This window comes from Lepidochelys kempii, chromosome 14 (assembly GCF_965140265.1).
Source record: "Lepidochelys kempii isolate rLepKem1 chromosome 14, rLepKem1.hap2, whole genome shotgun sequence".
NCBI lineage: Eukaryota > Metazoa > Chordata > Testudines > Cheloniidae > Lepidochelys > Lepidochelys kempii.
The window spans coordinates 40,035,454-40,050,430 of NC_133269.1; the positions used below are offsets into that span (position 1 = coordinate 40,035,454).

The window sequence follows — 14,977 nt, forward strand, 5'->3', positions numbered from 1 at the left end:
GTGAGAGCTCCTTGTCCCCCCAGCACACGGAGAATGGGAGGGTCTTCTCATTTCCCACACGCTTGCCAGCCACTGGCTGAGACGGGAAGCAGAGCTCCGAGCTGGGGACAGGGACAGGAATCCTGACAGCTTCCCTTCGTATTTCACAGCAGCCTCTGGCCAGTAAGGTCAGACTCCAGCATTGGGAGTTTGGACAATGTTCCCAGCCCTGCCGAGGTGGATATATTTCCCAGATGCCTGCCAGCCACAGGCTGAGTCGGCAAGCAGAGCTCTGAGCCGGGGACGGGGACAGGAATCCCGACAACTTCCCTTTGTATTTCACAGCAACTGTTACGAATTATTCCAGTTAGGACACGTACAGCTCGTTTCTAGGCTGAGGCAACCAAATAAAGACAGACTGCAGAGTGTCTCAGAGTTTGTAGGTTTATTACGCTCGAGCGTGGTACCGTTCTCTTAAGCAGAGCGGGACCCCGATTACAGGTTACACAAAGATTATATACTGTTGGCAAAACACCCTGCCTGTGTGCCTCGGGGCGGGGGGTGGGGTGGGGGAGGCCTAACCCAATAAACAGGCCTTCTCCTTATCTATCACCAGTCCCCTGCAGCCACCTTCCCGCTGCAAAAACGCTGAATTAGCAGCTATTTCAGGCATGTCGGCTGGTTCCTGTCTCCTTTGTTTCCCTTATCTTGAAACTGTCCAGCTGTCCACCCTGAAGGATCCTCCTCCCTTGGTATGTGATGTGCTCGCTTCTAGTTAATGGCCCACAGGAAACCCAAAATGGAGTCACATATGCTAACTCGGTTGATTGCCCCTGACAGTCCTTCCTTTTGTTATATACGTCAGTAAACTATATGAGGGCAGAATAACCTCGATGCAAGATTAAAATTTGCCGGCAGCTCATACTACAGCATTGTAGGTATACAAAAGTAATACAAAAAGAGAACCAGCCATAAGAAGGAGGTACAAAATACGCCTTCCCCAAGCCCCCAAGTCTGGCAGCCAGGAGGTGAGGTGTGGAGAGAGGAGCGTGTGGTGGAATCCGGTACTGGTGTCGTCAAGGGTGACACGGTGAAGTGAGGTGGCCTGCTGCATAAGGGTGTGGATATCGACTTCTACCCTGCTGTGTTGATTCACAAAGACACAACAGCTTGAGTTAACAAGAGCACAACCCCCCCTCCCCCCCGCCCCGGTTTGCAAGGAGATAGTCTAAGGCTAAGGGGTTCTGCAGTGTGGGCTGAGATCACTGAGTCACCTCCATTTGAAGGGTAGACAAGGCGCCTGCAGTGGCATTTGCCATTAATTCTAAGGCTGCAGAAATATTAACTGTAGCCTTTTCCAATTCACTCACCCACACCCAGGGCAAAAACCAACGAACAAAGGAGTGAAAGCCTGTAGGCCGTTCAGAGAGAGGATTTGATGGGACATTTCGTCGGTTCCTCCATACCAGGTTCCCAATTTCCCCCTGGGCTAGGGCCTGGTGTACTGTAACAGCGGGTACTAAGGTGCATGTACCACACCAACCTGCCGGGAGGACCTTATAAGCCGTGCGGTTGCACAACCAGAACCAGCCTTATCCCTCAGGGACCGGCCACGGCGCCCTGGAATACTTGGGAGGACTTGCCGCACCAGAGCTAATGCGGGTGCTATCACTGGACCCTACAAAGTTATCCACAAAAACTGTATTTTCGAAATTCTTACGTCATGACACACATAAAACATAACTACCCTGGGCCACCATATCAATAGACCAAGTTTGGATTGTAACATTCCAGTTAAATGGAGTGTCTGTCCATAATCCGGCCAGGAGGGTTCGGTTGAGAGGGATAGGCTCCCTTACCAACGGGATTCCCTGACCTATGTACGTGGGGGTATGAATACAGAGCCAACACCGTGTTCGGTTAACCCCCTGTGCTATAGCATGGGTTAAATCCAGGAAGCTGTTGCTTTCCCATCCGTGTACCGAACTCGAGAATAGAGAGGGGATTTCACAGGCCATCCATATCAGTATTTGCATCCTCCCGTGTACCACGCACAAAACAGGACAACAAATATAAGTCCAAGTAACAAGAAAACAAGAAGTCCTGATGGAGTCTCGAGACCCCAATAGTTGAATCCAGCAGAATCCGCTCCTATTTGTGGGCCCACTGTGGAGACAGCGCTTGCGTTGTATGCTGCTTTAAGAGAACCTCAACTTCGTGGGGGACCCAGACAGGCAAAGGGTGCCCCAGAACAATAGGGCGTGACCGTTCCACCATAAGGGCTGCAGCGGCAATGGACCACACACAGGAGACCGATCCCCGAATGACCGGGTCCTAAGGTAGGGAATACTAAGCTATGGGGCGTGGGCGATCCCCTAGGTACTGCAATAGGACACCACTGGCCGACTGGGGAATCAGTGTCAGGATAGTACTCGGATCAGGGACCACTTGGTGGGGGGTTATAACATAACTATTTATCTCACGCAGATCTTGAACGAACCAATAAACTGGGCGCCCATCTGGGCCCGGTTTTGACTTTTTCACAGGAAGGATAGGAGCATTAGAATCATAGAAGCATAGAATCATAGAATATCAGGGTTGGAAGGGACCTCAGGAGGTCATCTAGTCCAACCCCCTGCTGAAACAGGACCGATCCCCAATTAAATCATTCCAGCCAGGGCATTGTCAAGCCTGACCTTAAAAACTTCTAAGGAAGGAGATTCTACCACCTCCCGAGGTAACGCATTCCAGTGTTTCACCACCCTCCTAGTGAAAAAGTTTTTCCTAATATCCAACCAAAACCTTCCCCACTGCAACTTGAGACCATTACTCCTTGTCCTGTCATCCGCTACCACTGAGAATAGTCTAGATCCATCCTCTTTGGAACCACCTTTCAGGGAGTTGAAAGCAGCTATCAAATCTCCCCTCTTCTTCTCTTCTGCAGTCTAAATCCCAGTTCCCTCAGCCTCTCCCTCAGCCTCTCCTTCTTGTAGTGTGGGGCCCAAAACTGGACACAGTACTCCAGATGAGGCCTCACCAATGTCAAATAGAGGGGAACGATCACGACCCTCGATCTGCTGGCTATGCCCCTACTTAGACATCCCAAAATGCCATTGACCTTCTTGGCAACAAGGGCACACTGCTGACTCATATCCAGCTTCTCGTCCACTGTCACCCCTAGGTCCTTTTCTGCAGAACTGCTGCCTAGTCATTCGGTCCCTAGTCTGTAGCGGTGCATTGGATTCTTCCATCCTAAGTGCAGGACCCTGCACTTATCCTTGTTGAACCTCATCAGATTCCTTTTGGCCCAATCCTCCAATTTGTCTAGGTCCCTCTGTATCCTATCTCTACCTGCCACCGTATTTACCACTCCTCCTAGTTTAGTATCATCCGCAAATTTGCTGAGAGTGAATTCCACACCATCCTCCAGATCATTTATGAAGATATTGAACAAAACCGGCCCCAGGACTGACCCTTGGGGCACTCCTCTTGATACTGGCTGCCAACTAGACATGGAGCCATTGATCACTACCCATTGAGCCCGACAATCTAGCCAACTTTCTACCCACCTTATAGTGCATTCATCCAGCCCATACTTCTTTAACTTGCTGACAAGAATACTGTGGGAGACCGTGTCAAAAGCTTTGCTAAAGTCAAGAAACAATACATCTACTGCTTTCCCTTCATCCACAGAACCAGTAATCTCATCATAGAAGGCGATTAGATTAGTCAGGCATGACCTTCCCTTGGTGAATCCATGCTGACTGTTCCTGATCACTTTTCTCTTGTCTAAGTGCTTCAGGATTGATTCCTTGAGGACTTGCTCCATGATTTTTCTGGGGACTGAGGTGAGGCTGACTGGCCTGTAGTTCCCAGGATCCTCCTTCTTCCCTTTTTTAAAGATTGGCACTACATTAGCCTTTTTCCAGTCGTCCGGGACTTCCCCCGTTTGCCACGAGTTTTCAAAGATAATGGCCAATGCCTCTGCAATCACAGCCGCCAACTGCTTTAGCGCTCTCGGATGCAACGCATCCGGCCCCATGGACTTGTGCACGTCCAGCTTTTCTAAATAGTCCCTAACCACTTCTTTCTCCACTGAGGGCTGGTCACCTCCTCCCCATGCTGTGTTGCCCAGGGCAAGGAGAACTGCATGGAACCAAGACCTCCTGGGTTAAGTAGCTAGAGATAAGAAGGGAAATACCTTCCTCCGTCTCCTTCGGCAAGGGATATTGTTTTACGGAGGGAGGCGGCCCATCCCTTACCTGCAGACTGACTGGAGTGGCTGATTGAAGGAGGCCCACGTCGGTGGAACTCACGCTCCACAAATTGGGTGGGACGCTGGAGAATTCTGTGGGGAGATCGGGAATCGGGGTTAGTGAGGCCATAAGAGAAGCAACCGCCGAGTCCGGGACGGACATGTGAAGCCCCTCGTGGGCATAATATATGTGGGCTCCCAGCTTGCTAAGCATGTCTCACCCAAGGTTAGCGGGGCCTTCTGGCATAACAACAAATCTCTGTGACAACTTTAAGGAACCCAGCTCCAGACGGACGGGGCAGGATAGGGGACCTGGGCACGGGTCGCCCTCAATATCCTGCACCCAAACCTTGGTATTAGAAAGAGAGCCCGGAACAAAAGTTCAAGTGGAAAGGGTGGCTCCGGTATCCACCAAAAAGGGTACAAACCGTTCCACAATTTACAAGGAAATATGCGACTGCAATCCAAGATTCCATTCCAACTCTCCCACGGCTCCCAAAATCTCTGCCTCTCGTCACTGGGGATTATCGAAGTCCTGGGAAGCGTTAGGGGGAAAGGAGGAACCGGTCACCGGCTGATCCTGCCAAGGAGCCCCTCGTGGAAGCAGGGGGTATTCCTTCTTCCAGTGCCCCGGTTGCTTACAATAATAACAGTTCCCGTTCCTTGTCCCACCACAGCCTCCTCCCCGTCCTGTCCCACGTCCGCGTCCCCTCCCCCTTATATTCCCGTGTCCCTGCCAGTGCTGATTCCCCAAGAGAACCTGCAATGCGGCTGCCAACATACTTACTTCCTCCTTCTTTTGCTTACGTTTTTCCTTAGCTTTCTCCTCGTCCCTACCATTAAACACAAAAGTGACCAGGCGAACTACTTCGCTTAGGGCTTTCCCTGGCCAATCGGGAACATGTTTAGTTAAATACTTCTTTATGTCCGGCGCCGCTTGATCGACAAAGTAAGAGACCATCATCATGCGGCTAACCTCGGCTTCTGGCTCCACCCCTCCCCCATACATTCTAACCTGCTTAAACAAGCTGGCCAAACATGCAGACGGATGCTCGTTTAGGTCTTGCTGGCACTCTCTAATTTTTGACCAATTTGCCGTCTTACTACCCGCCCTACGGATGCTCTCCAGGAGCCCTTCCCGGGCAGCTGAGAGGCTGGCCCGGCCATTGAGGTCGTTAGGATCCCAACCTGGATCGGCTTCGGGCCAAGGGGTGCGATTCTCAGCGTCCCCCGCCCAACGCCGATTGGCGTCTAGAATAGAATACTTCTCGTCAGGGGTAAATAGGGTTTGCAAAATAGCCTGGACGTCTGCCCAGTTAGGGTTAAATGCCGTAAGGACTGAACGGATAGTCTGTAGGACTCTTTCCGGATCATCGCGAACCTCGGCATCTGTGACTGCCAGGTGACCAGGTCCCCAGGCCCAAAAGGGCGGTGGACGTGACCATAGTGACACGGTCATTGCTCGTCGCAACGGGTTGTTGTATCGGGCACTTGAAGCGCAACAGGGGGTAGGGTTACAGGCGGCTATAGAGGGGCAACAGGAGGAGGAGTAGCGGGAAGAGACGGAGGAGGGAAAGCAGCATAGGGCGGAGCGGAACCTGCAAGCGGCATGCAAACCTTAGATCTGGTACCAGAGCCCAAAGTTGAGGGGCGCCCCTTATCTCAGGCGTATGCCCAATTATCCCATACATACCAATAATCCATTTCAGCTGGATGCTTGTCCTCCAGCTGTTGTCTAAGGCAGGTTAATTCATCCTGTGCAAAAGTTCCGTCGGGTGGCCATCCAAAGGGCGTCTGAATAGTCAGCGCTGGCCACTCGACTTTATACAAAATTACAGCTCTCCTTTCACCTAACCCAGGGGTGCCAGAAATATTTTTCCAATTCCCGAGAATCTCAGCCAAAGGGGTTCCCCTGCTCACACTCTGCCCAGAGCCCATTCTAGGGCTACCAAAAGAACGCCTCAGGTGCCACCTTATCGCCTAAGCGACGGCCCACACGCCCGTTCCTCCGAGTTCTTGAAGGTGAACTCACCTGGTGCCGGCTGGAGTTGTCTGAGGGAAGGAGTGCGGCTTCGCTTACGAGGGCAAGCCTAGAGTCCCAAACTGTTACGAATTATTCCAGTTAGGACATGTACAGTTTGTTTCTAGGCTGAGGCAACCAAATAAAGACAGACTGCAGAGTGTCTCAGAGTTTGTAGGTTTCTTACGCTCGAGCGTGGCACCGCTCCGTTAAGCAGAGCGGGACCCCGATTGCAGGTTACACAAAGATTCTATACTGTTGGCAAAACATCCTGCCTGTGTGCCTCGGGGGGCCTAACCCAAAAAACAGGCCTTCTCCTTATCTATCACCAATCCCCTGCAGCCACCTTCCCCCTGCAAAAACGCTAAATTAGCAGCTATTTCAGGCATGTCGGCTGGTTCCTGTCTCCTTTGTTTCCCTTCTCTTGAAACTGTCCAGCTGTCCACCCTGAAGGATCCTTCCTTCCTTCCTTGGTACGTGGTGTGCTCGCTTCTAGTTAATGGCCGAGAGGAAACCCAAAATGGAGTCACATATGCTAACTAGCTTAATTTCCCCTAATAATTATGAACAGGAGGCTGCCACGCACCTTTCCTACAACTTTCCTATGACGAGATAACTGGTTCTGTGGATGAAGGGAAAGCAGTGGACGTAGTGTTCCTTGGCTTTAGTAAAGCTTTTGACATGGTCTCCCAGAGTATTCTTGTCTGCAAGTTAAAGAAGTATGGGCTGGACGAATGCACTATAAGGTGGGTAGAAAATTGGCTAGATTGTCAGGCTCAACGGGGAGTGATCAATGGCTCCATGTCTAGTTGGCAGCCGGTTATCAAGTGGAGTGCCCCAAGGATCGGTCCTGGGGCCGGTTTTGTTCAATATCTTCATAAATGATCTGGAGGATGGTGTGGATTGCATTCTCAGCAAATTTGCGGATGATACTAAACTAGGAGGAGTGGTAAATACGGTGGCAGGAAGGGATAGGACACAGAGGGACCTAGACAAATTAGAGGATTGGGCCAAAAGAAATCTGATGAGGTTCAACAAGGATAAGTGCAGGGTCCTGCACTTAGGATGGAAGAATCCAATGCACTGCTACAGAGTAGGGACCGAATGACTAGGCAGCAGTTCTGCGGAAAAGGATCTGGGGGTGACAGTGGATGAGAAGCTGGATATGAGTCAGCAGTGTGCCCTTGTTGCCAAGAAGGCCAATGGCATTTTGGGATGTATAAGTAGGGGCATTGGCAGCAGATCGAGGGACGTGATCGTTCCCCTCTATTCGACATTGGTGAGGCCTCATCTGGAGTACTGTGTCCAGTTTTGGGCCCCACACTGCAAGAAGGATGTGGAAATATTGCAGAGAATCCAGCGGAGGGCAACAAAAATGATTAGGGGACTGGAACACATGACTTATGAGGAGAGGCTGAGGGATCTGGGATTATTTAGTCTACAGAAGAGAAGAATGAGGGGAGATTTGATAGCTGCTTTCAACTACCTGAAAGGTGGTTCCAAAGAGGATGGATCTAGACTATTCTCGGTGGGAGTGGATGACAGAACAAGGAGTAATGGTCTCAAGTTGCAGTGGGGGAGGTTTAGGTTGGATATTAGGAAAAACTTTTTCACTAGGAGGGTGGTGAAACACTGGACTGCGTTACCTAGGGAGGTGGTGGAATCTCCTTCCTTAGGAGTTTTTAAGGTCAGGCTTGACAAAGCCCTGGCTGGGACGATTTAATTGGGGATCGGTTCTGCTTTGAGCAGGGGATTGGACTAGATGACCTCCTGAGGTCCCTTCCAACCCTGATATTCTAGGATTCTATGATCTATTAAGATTATAAAAACCAAGAATGTACTTTTCTGTAGAATACCATGATTAAATCGAGTCTTCCAGACTAGTGATTTAAATCAAATCCACCCTGCTGCATCGCTGTGTAAACAACAAACCCCTCCACGCTCTGCTCACACACAGCCACTGGCATTCAAACTCACTCCTGGCTGCACTGTACTGAGTGTGACTAGCAAGACACTCATGAAGTTACTAAACAAGACAGCAACATCAGCCAGTTTTCTACTCCCAGCCTTGCACCCCGGGAATCTGCATCTTAAACTGCTCAGTCTGTTCACTGTGCTGGACAAACTCAATAATTAGTGGGTCATCCCCCCGCCACAAAGGGATCAGATTAGGCCAAAGCCTTGTTCTCTCAAGTCAAATCCCCCAAACACTTCAAGGAAAACACACAGGTCCAGACAAAACACTAAAATCGGTTTATTAACTGGAACAAGTAGGTTTTCAGGGATCACAAGGGAGAAAGATGTGAAAGGTCAAAACTAGTTAGTTCTTAGTACCCAGGACAGATTTCCTTCCTGCCTTGGTGCGTCCTCCCCAGTCCAAGGCCCCGGTGGCCTTTCAAGGCATATCCTTGACTTCTGTAAAGATGGGAGAGGAGAGGTGAAAATGGAGGCAATTCTCCCTTCTGCTTTTATACCATTCTCTTCTTTGAGGTTCAAGCTCCAGCCAGGGGGCAGGCAACAATCAGTCTGTGGCCAAAGTGAGGGTCCAGCCATCCTTCTGGTGAATTGTAACTCTCTTGTTCACAGCTCCACAGCTGGTGAATGGCCAGCTAAGCAATTAATGGCCACTTAGCACCTAGCTGGTCTGCAGGTACCATTGTCTCTAAAGAGTGAGTCTGTGGGCGTTTTCCAGCTTTCCAGCATGTAACAAACATACAGCAAACTCTCAGAGCTCCATGGAGAGTGCTGATCGACACATTTTAACAGGACAATAATATTCAGCAGGCGATGACTTTTCCTAGCATACTTCACAAGACATACTTTGGAGAAGATTTATCCTTCTGTAATCGTGGTGACCATAAGAGTGTAGACCAGTGGTTCTCAAAAGTGTTTCATTGGCCCCCCCCTTCTTTGTGTGTGTCGTCATTTCCGCCCCCGCCCTCACAAGCACATATATGGCCACCCAGCTCTAAAGGCAGAGTCGCTGCTGGCGATGCGCCCGGCTCTGAAGGCCTCCAGCAGCAGCACAGAAGTAAGGGTGACTGATACTTCACAAGACATACTTTGGAGAAGACTTATCCTTTTGTAATCGTGGTGACCATAAGAGTGTAGACCAGTGGTTCTCAAATGTGTTTCATTGGCCCCACCTTCTTTGTGTGTGTGGTCATTTACGCCCCACCCTCACAAGCACATATATGGCCACCTTGCAAAACACATTTTGGTGATTTCAGCTATAAACATTCCCTCCATCCTTCAGCCCCTAACCCCAGTGATTTCAAGGAGAGGGAGCTGGAATTGGGCAGGTGACATGGGCGATGGGTATAATCTCTGAATTAACAAAATACAGGAACCCTTTGCATAAATTGTTAACCTCTAAAAAGATATAGCTAAATATAGACCACGACAGTTACCCCTCTTCCAAGTCTTTAACATGTTTACATTTCAAACTCTAGCTTAATGAAGGTGGAAACACTTTTAAAATCTCTGTCTAAAAGTTGAATCTGAGTCAATTACATACAAGTTGCTTAACCTTTTCTTGCCATGTGTCACAGAAGTTTACATCTTCTGTGGATTCCTCCATGTTTAACGAGGTCTGATGTCCGTATGAAACTTTTCCCACACTCCAAGCACTTGTGGGGTCTCTCTCCTGTATGGATTTTCTGATGATAACCAAGGGCTGATTTCCAAGTGAAACTTTTCCCACAGTCCAAGCACTTGTGGGGTCTTTCTCCTGTGTGGATTGCCTGATGATTAACAAGGTGTGACCGCCATGTGAAACTTTTCCCACAGTCCAAGCACTTATGGGGTCTTCCTCTTGTGTGCATTGCCTGATGATTAACAAAGTGTGACTTCCGCTTGAAACTTTTCCCACAGTCCAAGCACTTATGGGATCTTTCTCCTGTGTGGATTGCCTGATGTTTAACAAGGGTTGACCTCTCTGTGAAACTTTTCCCACAGTCCAAGCATTTATGGGGTCTCTCTCCTGTATGGATTTTCTGATGATTACCAAGGGCTGATTTCCAAGTGAAACTTTTCCCACAGTCCAAGCACTTGTGGGGTCTTTCTCCTGTGTGGATTGCCTGATGTTTAACAAGGTCTGACCTCCATCTGAAACTTTTCCCACAGTCCAAGCACTTGTGGGGTCTTTCTCCTGTGTGGATTGCCTGATGTTTAACAAGGTCTGACCTCTGCTTGAAACGTTTCCCACAATCAAAGCACTTGTGGGGTCTCTCTCCTGTGTGGACTGCCCGATGTTTTACAAGTACTGACCTCTGCTTGAAACTTTTCCCACAGTCAAAGCACTTGTGGGGTCTCTCTCCTGTGTGGATTGCCTGATGATTAACAAGCTCTGACCGCCATGTGAAACTTTTCCCACAGTCCAAGCACTTGTGGGGTTTTTCTCCTTTGTGAATTCTTTTATGTTTAAGAAGGTAAGATTTCTGCATGAAACTTTTCCCACAGTCCAAGCACTTATGGGATCTTTCTCCTTTGTGAATTGTTTTATGTTTAAGAAGGTTTGACCTCGCTGTGAAACTTTTCCCACAATCCAAGCACTTGTGGGGTCTCTGTCCTGTGTGGATTGCCTGATGATGAACAAGGTCTGATTTCCACTTGAAACTTTTTCCACAGTGCAAGCACTTGTGGGGTCTCTCTCCTGTGTGGATTGCCTGATGACGAACAAGGTCTGATTTCTGCTTGAAACTTTTCCCACAGTCCAAGCACTTGTGGGGTCTCTCTTCTGTGTGGCTTTTCTCATGTGAATTTAGTGCTGACTTTGAACTGAAACATTTCCCGCATTCAATGCATTGAATGGGCTTGTCTACAGTGTGGCTTCTCCCATGGTCATTGAGATCTGTGCGCTTATTGAAGCTTTCCCCACTGTCCAAGCATTGAAATGGTTTCTCTCCCATATGGACTGTCTGATGTGTAACAAGTTGTGATCTCACAATGAATCCTTTCCCACACTCAAGGCAGTGCCAGGGTGTCTCTTCCTTGGGATTTGTCTGCTGCTCTCTGGGATTCTTGTCTCCACCCCCACCGTTAAGAGATTCATCCACTTTCTTCCTGGGTTGGTTTATCAGAAGCCTCTCTGACCTGTGCCAATTTCTCCAGGCTTCTCCCTGATTCCAGCAAGGGGAAAAATTCCCTTCAGCTCTTCCCAAAAAGGTCCCCTGTGGTTCCACTTCCCCAGGAACTGCCTCATGATGATTCCCCTCCTTCTTCTCACTCCCTCGCTCAGCACCTGCTGGGAGAGACACAATCCAGAGAGGAGTCATTGTGCTGGGGAGAAAGAGGAATAGCACTGAGGGAAAAGCCAACACAAAGACTGAGCAATTGGATTCTGCCTCCACATCCCACCCAAACACTTACAAGGAAGGAGAGACGGGAAGGGTGGAATGGCGTGAGCAAAATCTGCTGACCATAGCCCTGCTCTCGGTGAGATGAAGAAGAACTGAGGGCGTTACTCATATCATATTTTGGGATTCTCAACTTTTTCCTTTGTTCCCTAGATGGTTTCTCTGTCAGTCCTCACCTTTGCTGGTGCATCTCCGAAGCCTTCTGTCCTTGAAATCCTGGAGGTCGGACACCCACAGCTCTTCCCCTCGTTCCAGCCGGGCGATAAGCTCAGGTTTGGGAATGGGAAATCCTGTGCAGAAGGTGAAATGAGTCCAGATCAGGGTGCATGGACCATCGGTGGAGGATTTGTCACAAAGGACGTTCCGTGAGTGGAACCTGTCCCTGTGCTCTGCTGGAGGAAGGTGGAATCCAAGAGGATGGGAACAGGGTCACTGAGCCCCCTTATGCAGAGGACATTGTCTGGGGAGGTGAGTTGAATTATTACTACACCCTCACTAGGCGTTCCCAGGATCTGTGCGCTCTGGGGGCCTTGCTGACTCACACACAGGTCTCGACTTCAGCCTGCCTCTTTCTAAACCTGCAGAGCCCAGAGTTCTCCCCATGCCTGGAGCTATTCCCAAGGAGGGAGATGAACAGAGATTGTATGTGCAGCCAAGAAACAATAGAGACAAGAAAAAACAATGCGGATTTATGCCCCTTTGAAAGCTGGAGGGGTGGGGATGGTTTAGCTTGTCCATTGAGTTTTGACTCCCGTGTCCCAGTGGAGAGGGCACCGAAATGCATGTATTTCTCACATGGCAGCTGTGCATTATGGAACCCATTCGCCTCTGCTCTAACTGACCAGGGAAAAACCTCACCACATTAAGACACGTAGACCCCACAGCTTCTAATAACTGAGGGGACGGGAATCCCTTACCCAGCGAGGTCACCATCTCGTAGTTCTCCTGCATGATGTCCTTGTAGAGGGCTCTCTGAGTGGGGTCCAGCAGATCCCCCTGCCCCTGGGTGAAATAAATAGCCACCTCCTCGAAGGTCACCGGCATCTGAAACACCAAGAGTCCCCCACTCAGCACCTGCTGCCCCAGCCACAATCCAACTACTCATGGGAAAGGAAAAAAAAACATGAAGCTGTGGGAGGGCCAGAGTAGCAGAATCCCACCCACACCCTGCTCAGAGCAGCCAGGAGGCTTCAGGAGGCGGAGCGGGTGAGAGCTCCCTGTCTGCCCCAGCACACGGAGCACGCCAGGATCTTCTCATTTCCCACACGCCTCTGAGCTGGGGACAGGGACAGGAATCCTGACAGCTTCCCTTCGTATTTCACAGCAGCCCCAGGCAAGTGGGTTCAGGATCCAGCGCTGGGAGCCTGGAAAATGTTCCCAGCCCTGCCGAGGTGGTTATATCCTGCCTGAGAAATGGGGGAATGTCCCCTTCCCCTTTCCTTGCCACAATGGGCCTACTTAGTAAATCAGTAGGTTTATCAAACCCTCTCTCCTCCCTTCCCCGCCCAGCAGCTCCCTGAAAATCCCCTACCTGAGCTGGCTCCAACACAGCCATTTCCCTTCTCTGTCTCCTGGAAGACTGGCCGATCTTTGGTGAAACGTGGTCCTGATTCCTCAGCCTGTCGGGGCGAGAGGGAGGTTACAAAAGGGGCTTCTGTCCGTGTCTCCCCCCGATTCCCCCCAGACTCTTCAGATCCTCCCAGTAACAGCATCTCTGAGCCAAATGCTAAAGAAAAGAGAGGAACCAAAAGGGCCACTTTGGGAGATTTCCCCCCATTGCAGTGTAAACCCCTCTGCCTTAACAATACCTGCAGACCTCTGGTGGCATCACCTGAAGATTGAGCTGCCCTGGACTCCCCCGGCAGCCCCCAGGGACAGGCAGGAAGAGGCTTAACCCAATTGGCCCATCCGCGCACCCCCCTGCCTGAGACAGCAGTGACTCCGGTCTGACTCTGGTGTGGCTGAGATCTGAACCCTACAGAGAAATCAGACCAGGGCCCTGGGCAGCCCCCAACACTCAGGGCACACAGACCCCACCACCACAGGGGTGTCTGACAATAATACACTCAGAGCGGGGTGTGTGTGTCGTGGGGGGGGGGGGTTAAGGGGGGTTGGGTTTTTTTCCGTGTAGCTTCTGCACCCTGAGGGGTTAGTCCCCTGATCACTCCCAAAGCTGAGAAGAGCTTCTCTCCGCCCGCCTCCCCACATCCCCCCTTTCCCTCGCTGTGCCCCCCACTCACGTCTTCCCCCATTCCCGACCTCGCTCCCCTCAGCCCCACAGTCTCCCGATCCTCCTCCATTGCCCCATCTTCCCTTCCGTGCACCCCTGCCCCCATCCCAGCCTGCCCCCGGCATCCCCTGCACCCGCCTCCGGCCCCTCTTTATCCTCCTCCCCCAGCAGCCCAGATATGACCGGGGGGGGGGGCCCGCTGCAAGGGGGGATGGGAGGGTCTCTCTTACCTTCCCCCCGAGCGGGGCCCCCCGGGGCAGGGGCCGGGCCGGGAAGGGGCCCTGGCCGGGCTGGGGGCTCTGCCCTGGGAGAGGCTCCCGGGGAGCAGCGGGCAGGGCCCGGCTGGAGGTTCCCCTCTCCCGGCTGCAGCCCGGGCTCCGGGATCCGGGCTCCCAGCACCAGCCGCCGGGGCTCGGGGATCTCGCCGGGAGCCAGAGTCCCCGCAGCGGCTGCGAGTCACTTCCTGGGCCGGGCCTGAGCCCCGCGATCGCTCCCTCCAGAGCCGCCCCCCAGCCGCTCCTGGGTCCTAGCGATCAACTCACCGAAGGATCAGCATCCCTGTGCCCGGCTCCTGTTACCCTCACAGGCTCCAAGGCACAAGGGACCATCATGAGCATCTTGCCCAGGGGTTCTCACCACCAAATTTGGTGGCTTCAGAGTGTAGCCAGCAGCTCTCGCTGGTGCCCGCTCTCACACTTGCCCCTATAATCCCAATTAACTTTACTAGAAACCAATCAATATGCACAGAGGCAAGAGGGGGGAATACTGGCTAGCAAAAGGATCTGAGTCCTTTACCCAGACGCCTGCATAACCTCGAGGACCCGTCCCCCCCCCCGCCCGCCCGCCCGCTTCCACTCTGGACCCCTAACCCCAAGGCTGGGCCCAGGGCTCCTGAGGCGCTGGACCCCCAGTCTTGTGATCACTCAGGACAGCTGTCCCCATTGTGGGGTGTTCTCTCCACTCTGGATGCTTCCTTCATCATTGCACAGAGTTAAGCACAAATACAATTTATTAAACAGCAAGTAATATAAAAATAAAGAGAAAAGTGGGAAAGATGAAAGGAAAACATGTCACCCCGCTCTGTGCGGGGGGAACCCCAAACAACCCTCTCTGGAATGCCAGGGCACTTCACAGTC

At 51.3% G+C, this 14,977-nt stretch overlaps 1 protein-coding gene and 1 long non-coding RNA gene across 2 annotated transcripts in view; both read right to left on the reverse strand.

Annotated features, from left to right (window-relative positions):
- Positions 1 to 409: 409 nt before the first annotated feature.
- LOC140897880 (uncharacterized) lies at positions 410 to 7,913 on the reverse strand. Its single transcript, XR_012154845.1, has 2 exons — positions 4,242 to 7,913; positions 410 to 1,121 (listed from the first exon to the last, which is right to left on the reverse strand). It is a non-coding gene; the product is annotated as an uncharacterized lncRNA (long non-coding RNA).
- Positions 7,914 to 8,512: 599 nt separating this feature from the next.
- The window catches only part of LOC140897872 (uncharacterized), a 41,211-nt gene continuing 34,746 nt past the window's right edge, over positions 8,513 to 14,977 (reverse strand). The window contains exon 6 of the mRNA XM_073311065.1: positions 8,513 to 11,208. Within this exon, the coding sequence (XP_073167166.1) occupies positions 9,800 to 11,208 (1,409 nt within the window). The 3' untranslated portion in view covers positions 8,513 to 9,799. The remainder of the gene's footprint in view (positions 11,209 to 14,977) is intronic.